Source organism: Brachyhypopomus gauderio, chromosome 16, assembly GCF_052324685.1.
Source record: "Brachyhypopomus gauderio isolate BG-103 chromosome 16, BGAUD_0.2, whole genome shotgun sequence".
Taxonomy (NCBI): Eukaryota; Metazoa; Chordata; class Actinopteri; order Gymnotiformes; family Hypopomidae; genus Brachyhypopomus; species Brachyhypopomus gauderio.
In genome coordinates this window covers 2015953-2024303 of record NC_135226.1, presented here as the reverse complement: position 1 = coordinate 2024303, position 8351 = coordinate 2015953, and the positions used below count along the sequence as shown (strand labels likewise).

At 47.5% G+C, this 8351-nt stretch overlaps 1 protein-coding gene across 1 annotated transcript; it reads left to right on the top strand.

Annotated features, from left to right (window-relative positions):
• The first annotated feature begins 1402 nt into the window (after nucleotides 1-1402).
• lpar6a (lysophosphatidic acid receptor 6a) lies at nucleotides 1403-3691 on the top strand. The gene has a single exon (XM_076976859.1). It carries the CDS (start codon nucleotides 2059-2061, stop codon nucleotides 3229-3231), a length of 1173 nt encoding a protein of 390 aa, XP_076832974.1. The 5' UTR covers nucleotides 1403-2058; the 3' UTR covers nucleotides 3232-3691.
• The last annotated feature ends 4660 nt before the right edge of the window (nucleotides 3692-8351 follow it).

Genomic DNA, 8351 nt, shown 5'->3' with positions numbered 1-8351 from the left:
CCTATTTTGACCACGTGCTCAGAAACGTGAGTCAATGTATAGACGTGTGAAAGTATAGATGTGTGAAAGTATAGATTTTATTACCGTGTTTGTGTGCAATCAGGTTCTGTCTATTCTTGTCTTATTTGTTGGTCACAGGTCCAGCCCGAAGACCTGCTGGTCACGTTAGTGAGCCCCATGACAACACAATGTGATATGTGCTATGGTTTGGGTAAGGGCTCTAGATGACTTTGAGGGATGGTTATTTTGTACTTCGTGGTAATGACCAAGCGGAATTAAATCAAGCTACAGGTCAAGACGACCATGTTCTCATAGCCACAGTGAGGTTCTGTTTTAGAGAGATGACGTATCAAGAATGTAGAGAGAACGTGCAGAGGGAGAAACGCCTTCAACAAGGACAGATGGTGAAGTGCTGAGGTAGCTGAATCCTTACAGTCACATCCTCCTCTTTCTTAATGCCATGAATAAGAAAAGCTGTTGTTTAAGACTAATGTGTGGGACCTCAAAGACAGGAGGCGAGCTCCCCCTCACCAGGAGCTGCAGCAGAGCGTCACGGGGGGTGGTGAGACCCTTCATGGCCTGTGTCCCCCAGCCTGGGGAGGTGAGCCCTGTGACCAGTACCACTGGGCTACACGCACCCTTCAAACCCAACGTCACATCCACCTGAAGGACATTCCAAATATCTTGATGTGGACTTTGCCAATTTCACCTGTCTTCACCTTTTAAGGTTTCCACTCACAATATCTGTTTATGTTCCAAAGATCAACAGAAAAGGTCCCACAGGGAGGTGGGCGGGGCCAAGACAACACTCAAATGCACGTAATGTGATAATGCTCCATATAATTACCCTTCCACACACCCCTCCCCGCCTCACACACACACACACACACACACACACACACACACACACACACACACACACACACACACACACACACCCCTCCCTGCCTCATACATGTACACACCACACCCTGACTAACGCACACACACACACACACACACACACACACACACACACACACACACACACACACACACACACACACACACACACACACACACACACACACACCCCTCCCTGCCTCATACATGTACACACCACACCCTGACTAACGCACACACACACACACACACACACACACACACACACACACACACACACACACACACACACACACACACACCCTTTTCCCCACCTCACACACATCTCCCTTCCCCAGCCCCCGGTATGCTTTTGCAGAGAATGCTCCTCAGGCTGTTTCAGACGGAGATACCGAGACACAAACTACGGGTGTGTGTGTGTGTGTGTGTGTGAGAGAGAGAGAGAGAGACAGAGGGAGAGAAAGAGGGAGGGAGAGAGGGAGGGCAGAAGGGGAGGGTAGCAGGAAGTAGACTGTGAAGAGAAGCACAAGCTCACATTGTCACACACTTGTGGAGTTGAAGTGAGGCGAGCCGGGCTGTGTTCGGAGCAGCCAGCACTTCAGGTGTTTTGAGTACAAACACGACTAGCTGCGGCACAGACACAAGCAACGCTCTCGGATTATTTCACAAACCATCAGGGAGGACGTGCAGCTGACTTTCTTCGGTGAATGACATTTTTTTCCAAGATTTTAAGCGTTAAGATTTTTCTTCAGAGTCAACATTTCATTTGGATTTTCCTCACGCTCCTGTGGATGGTTGTACCATGTGGACGAGCTCGTTTGTCCCGCACGCAGTGAGTCATCGGGGCTGAGTTCTCCGAGCTGCAAGGTGACTTCTGAGTTACCTTGCAGCTGGGTTTCTAGGAGCGGTTGAGTAAGAGGAAAGGAAGGAGGGGGTGGAATATCATCTTCTGCCTCTCTGAGTGTTCACTCAGCACCAAGCGACAGCCAGGCTGACGAGCAGAGAGAGCCAACCGAGACCTCCGTGTTCCTGGGAGCGTGAGCGGCTCAGGACAGACACCGTAAAGGAATGCCTTCACCACCATTCATGCTCTGCTTAACTCACCATTCGTTTTGGAAAGGGAAAAATCCCTTCGTGTAACTTCTGCCCGGCAGTGTAGACCCGTTTCCTGGAGAGATGTTCAACATCACGTTACAGATGGACGGCCCAACAGAGTCATGGCACGGCGGGTCCAGCTCATGGAGCAGTAACGTTAACTGGACCTCCAGCTCAGGTGGTGAAGAGTGTGAGAAGAATGATGGTTTCAAGTATCCCCTCTACAGTGCGGTGTTCAGCGTGGTCTTTGTGGTTGGACTTATTATGAACATAGTCGCCATGTACATCTTCACCTGCACCCTGAAGATACGCAACGAGACCACGACCTACATGATGAACCTGGTGGTGTCGGACCTGCTCTTCGTCCTGACCCTGCCGCTGCGGGTCTTCTACTTCATGCGACGGGACTGGCCGTTCGGGAGCTTGTTGTGCAAGCTCTCCGTCTCCCTCTTCTACACCAACATGTACGGCAGCATGCTCTTCCTCACCTGCATCAGCGTGGACCGTTTCCTGGCCATCGTCTACCCCTTCCGCTCGCGAGAACTTCGCACCAAGCGCAATGCCAAGATGGTGTGCGTGGCGGTGTGGATGCTGGTTCTGTCGGGCAGTCTGCCCACGGGCTTCATGCTGGACTCCACCACGCCTAAGAGCGCCAACAACACCGCCACCTTCTGCTTTGAGAACTTCTCCTCCAAGCAGTGGAAGTCTCATCTCTCCAAGGTAGTGATCTTCATCGAGACGGTGGGCTTCCTCCTCCCGCTGATCCTCAACGTGGTGTGTTCTGCCCTGGTTCTGCAGACCCTGAGGAGGCCGTACGCCGTGGCCCGGGGGGGAAAGCTGAACCGGGCCAAGATCCTCCGCATGATCGTCGTGCATCTCGCCATCTTCTGCTTCTGTTTCATCCCGTACAACGTCAACCTGGTGTTCTACTCGCTGGTGCGCACCAAGAACCTGCCGGGCTGCGCGACAGAATCGGTGGTGCGGAGCATCTATCCCATCGCCCTGTGCATAGCCGTGTCCAACTGCTGCTTTGACCCCGTGGTTTATTACTTCACCTCGGAAACGATACAGAACTCCATCAGGAGGAAATCTCAGGCACACCAGTCATGTGATGTGAAGCTCTCAGAGGCCTTGCAGTCAGAGACAAGTTCAACTCTCAATTTCAGTTCGAGATCCATTAAAAACAAGATGAGTTCTCCAATGAGGGTCGGACAAGTACCTAATGATCATTCGGTTAATGGATGTGTTCAGTAGAGTCCATGGACCCTTTATCTCTGAATATCTCCCTAGGAATAAAGTATTTAGCTGTTGAGAAAATGTTATTTTTTCCTCACAAGGACTGTGATTATTTAACTGTAAAACCTGTAAAACATCCTTACATTTTGAAACACTGCAGCCTCACATTTCTGCCTTGGTGAGTAAATGCATAAAAATATTTTTGCCAATATCACATGACCAATATTTAATTAAAACTGTAATTAAGAAGAGAACGTTTGTCAGAAGTTTCTATTGGCTGAAGCTTTCGGGACATGTGTCTGGCATAAGGACGCAGTCACAGCCACAGATGCCAGTGGTTTTGAATGGACAGACATTTACTGGCACATTATATTACAGTGTTATTGTGTTGGGAGTGACGTTGACCTTTCATTAAGCTCATTAAGCAATGTTATTCTGTTACAACACCATATGATAAAATAAAGTTTAAAAATCACAATGTCTCTGTGTCTGTACTGACAGTTAGACACTTTTCTATTTCACCTCCTAGTGAGGAAACATAAGAGTACTATAAATAGCATCTACTGTGAATCAGTGGACAGTTTTCCTTCTTTGAAATAAATTTGTTTTGTATCTTATGACCACACTGAAGACGGGTTTTAGCCAACTGTATTATCCAAACGTTCTGTTCAAAAACATAAACAGAAGCCTTAATCTCTAGTATTTATAAAGTATAAATCTCCAGTATTTATAAAGTATAAATCTCCAGTTGAACTTCAGTCACAGTAATTAACCAATGACAATGAAAAATATGTTCTATAAAAGCTGAATAATGCATTAATAATACATTAATAATACAAAATGCAACAGCAGTAAAAGTTCATGGTATTGTTATGTATGTTTGGTTGACTGCTGATTATAAAGTCAGAGAACGAGTTACATTTACATTTAAGGCATCTAGCAGACTCTCTTATCCAGAGCAACTTGCAAAGTGCACTCTAGTGTGTGGTAGGCTGTGGTACCCTAGCCCAGTGCCAGGAGAGTAGTTGGGGTTAGGTGCCTTACTCAAGGGCACTTCAGTCATGAACGCAGGCCTGGGACTGAAACCCACGACCCTCTGGTCACAAATAAACAAAACCGTCATTGATTTTTCAGTGCTGTAGTTTATAAAATGACAGTATGTTACTAGTTATGCTCTTTATACCTGCTCTTTCACCAACATGCCTTCCAAACTGTATTCAGACAAACACACTTTCATGGTTTCACAGCTCCAAGAAACTGGAAGTATTTCAGCTGTTTAGCAGGTTCAGCAGGTGCGGTTTTAGAAGGAAAATCTCCAAACCATGCTGGATCCAGGAGAATCTCCAAACCATGCTAGATCCAGGAGAATCAGACATATCTCAACCCCAAGTGTACCTGTATGTGTGTGTGTGTGTGGAGGTAGTCTACCAGGGTGCAATCTTCAAACTTTGTTTATTTCCAAATTTTTCTTATAAATAATTCATATCATTTACAAGAATAAACTGAATTGCATTAGTCATGCAATACTATAAAAAGCTTCAGATATGTTTAAAATGTCAACATCTAATGTTGAAAATCTAGTTTAGGTGCAGGTAAACTTCTCCATTTTATTGTATATACATATAAATATATGCCAGGGTTATACTAGGATATACCAGTCACCGTAAGAACAACAGGCTGTTGTTTTCTCATCATTAGTGCTGAAGGAGCAGCCTTTAGCCTTTAGCCTTTAGCCACTGCACATGTGAAGAGTGTATTGTAGGGCTGTGGAGTGCTATGCAATCAAAGGTGGCCTGTCTCAACATGACGGTGACCTCTGAACTCTAAGGGCATCGTGCTTGTCAAAGAACAATATGTGTATTCTAGCCACACCTTGTTAAAACAAAAACGACCCTGAGAGCCCACATTCACTCCTGAGAAGATTCAACTTCACTCCTGACAGCCCACATTCACCCCTGAGAAGATTCAACTTCACTCCTGACAGTCCACATTCACCCCTGACAGCCTTCATTCACTCCTGACAGCCCACATTCACCCCTGACAGCCCACATTCACCCCTGACAGTCCACATTCACCCCTGACAGCCCTCATTCACTCCTGACAGCCCACATTCACTCCTGACAGCCCACATTCACCCGACATCCCTCACTCACCCCTGACAGCCCACATTCACAGTTTCTCCAATAAGACATCATGGGTTTCACTGCCACATGCTGGCTGTGTGTGGTTATGTGTGGCTGTGTGTGACTGTGTGTGGTTGTGTGTGGCTGTGTGGGGTTGTGTGTGACTGTGTGTGGTTGTGTGTGGTTGTGTGGGGTTGTGTGTGGCTGTGTGCGGTTGTGTGTGGCTGTGTGTGGTTGTGTGTGGCTGTGTGTGGTTGTGTGTGGCTGTGTGTGGTTGTGTTTGGCTGTGTGTGGTTGTGTGTGACTGTGTGTGGTTGTGTGTGGTTGTGTGGCTGTGTTTGGCTGTGTGTGGTTGTGTGTGGCTGTGTGTGGTTGTGTTTGGCTCTGTGTGGTTGTGTGTGACTGTGTGTGGTTGTGTGTGGCTGTGTTTGGCTGTGTGTGGCTGTGTGTGGCTGTGTTTGGCTGTGTGTGGCTGTGTGTGGTTGTGTGTGGTTGTGTGTGATTGTGTGTGGTTGTGTGTGGCTGTGTTTGGCTGTGTGTGGCTGTGTGTGGCTGTGTTTGGCTGTGTGTGGCTGTGTGTGGTTGTGTGTGGTTGTGTGTGATTGTGTGTGGTTGTGTGTGGCTGTGTTTGGCTGTGTGTGGCTGTGTGTGGTTGTGTGTGGTTGTGTGTGGTTGTGTGTGACTGTGTGTGGTTGTGTGTGGCTGTGTGTGGTTGTGTGTGACTGTGTGTGGTTGTGTGTGGCTGTGTTTGGCTGTGTGTGGTTGTGTGTGGTTGTGTGTGGCTGTGTTTGGCTGTGTGTGGTTGTGTTTGGCTGTGTGTGGTTGTGTGTGGTTGTGTTTGGCTGTGTGTGGCTGTGTGTGGTTGTGTGTGACTGTGTGTGGTTGTGTTTGGCTGTGTGTGGTTGTGTGTGGCTGTGTTTGGCTGTGTGTGGTTGTGTGTGGTTGTGTGTGACTGTGTGTGGCTGTGTGTGGTTGTGTGTGGCTGTGTTTGGCTGTGTGTGGCTGTGTGTGGTTGTGTGTGGTTGTGTGTGGCTGTGTGTGGTTGTGTGTGGTTGTGTTTGGCTGTGTGCAGCAGATTCACTGACAGACACGGATCCTCCACTGCTGAACCTCAGGGTCACCACACTGGCCTCCAGACTCTCCCTGTGCAGCTGAACTTCAACCAGCTGAAGGTCAGCAGATAACCTCAGAAGCCATGACAGTATGGCCTACACATTAAAACACCAGTCAGGAGATGGTGTCAACCCTGCTTGTGTAGTGATTCCTCTTTATAGCATCATATGGTACCGCATCAAATTGTTTGGCCACTTTAAAATGTTGAAGGTGTTTGGACATTGTCATGGAAACTGAACATTGAACATTGAACATTGGGCTGATTGAACATACTGCCCTGTACAGCACCGTGGGCTGTCCTGTGGGCTGTCCTGTGGGCTGTCCTGTGGGCTGTCCTGTGGGCTGTCCCGTGGGCTAGAGGTCTGCACTCCCGCGGTAATCCCGCAGAATATCTTGCGGCGCGGGACAGAATTTAATTGTTATTGGCGGAAGCGGGAGTTGAATTAGTCCAGGCGATGCGGGAGCGGGACCACATATACATGTAGAAAAATCCCGCAAATTAATAAATAGTCTAGAAAATTATAATAATAACAACGCAATGATTTCCATGCATAAGGAACAGGATGAAAACAACTAATCATTCAGTAAGTAAGCAATAAACTAATTCAAAATATTGGCTAAAAAACTGATCACGTGAACATGAAGTGTGCGTCATTTTGTCATTTTGATACCGAAACGGCAGAGATTGTAGACGGTCAACCAGTTTCAGCTGTGGAAAATTCAATTAAAACAGGCGAATACACCACAATTAAACCAACTACAGGAAAGTCTGATGTATGGAAGTCATATTCCATTGTAATTAATGGAGATGGAAATCGGCTTGTTGTGATAGATGTCAGAAAGTGTTGGTGTACGTCACCTGACGGCACGTGTTTGGACTGTGGTAAGAAATGGGACAGCGCGATCCATCGCTATATTGCTGTTTTAATAAATACATGAGAAAATTTCAAGTACTAAATTTAATTAATTCAATTCATATTAGGATTGCGGGCGGGGCGACAGAAATGTGTATGTGGCGGGCAGGTGCGGGATTAAAACAAGCTCATGGGCTTGTGCCGTAGGCTGTCCCATGGGCTGTCCTGTGAGCTGTCCTGTCGGCTGTACCATGGGGTGTCCTGTGGGCTGTCCTGTGGGCTGTACCATGGGGTGTCCTGTGGGCTGTCCCATCAGCTGTCCCGTGGGCTGTACCATGGGGTGTCCTGTGGGCTGTCCTGTCGGCTGTACCATGGGGTGTCCTGTGGGCTGTCCCATCAGCTGTCCTGTGGGCTGTACCATGGGGTGTCCTGTGGGGTGTCCTGTCGGCTGTACCATGGGGTGTCCTGTGGGCTGTCCCATCAGCTGTCCCGTGGGCTGTCCTGTGAACTGTCCTGTCGGCTGTACCATGGGGTGTCCTGTGGGCTGTCCTGTGGGGTGTCCTGTGGGCTGTCCTGTGAACGAAGTGGACTGGTCTGCATTCACTGCCCTTATCTTATCATTCCAGAAGCACTCCCCCCAGGACTGTGAGAAATACCAGAGAGGCTGGCACACAAACACCACTGTTCCAATTCACAAATCTCTGGATTCACACACAGACTTTCACAAACATCATTTGTTTTTTGGGAGCTTGCTGGTGAAGCATCAGTGGTTTAGACATTAATGGTTCTCTCAGTTCTGGAGGAGTTGTAACTGATATTCATAAATTCAGACCATGTTGTTTTCACCCCACTTTAGAGTTTAAACAAAATATATGATAGCTATTCTGATCGCTCTCTATAGCTCAGGACTTTCTTAAGGTTCTTTTCTGATAATGAGAACTGTGGTCTTCTTTAACACTTAACCTCTGCATGTATACTCAATTCTTTTACACAGACAAAGATGCTATCAGTGAACTGGGAACTTGGACATGCAAATGTGTTTTGACTT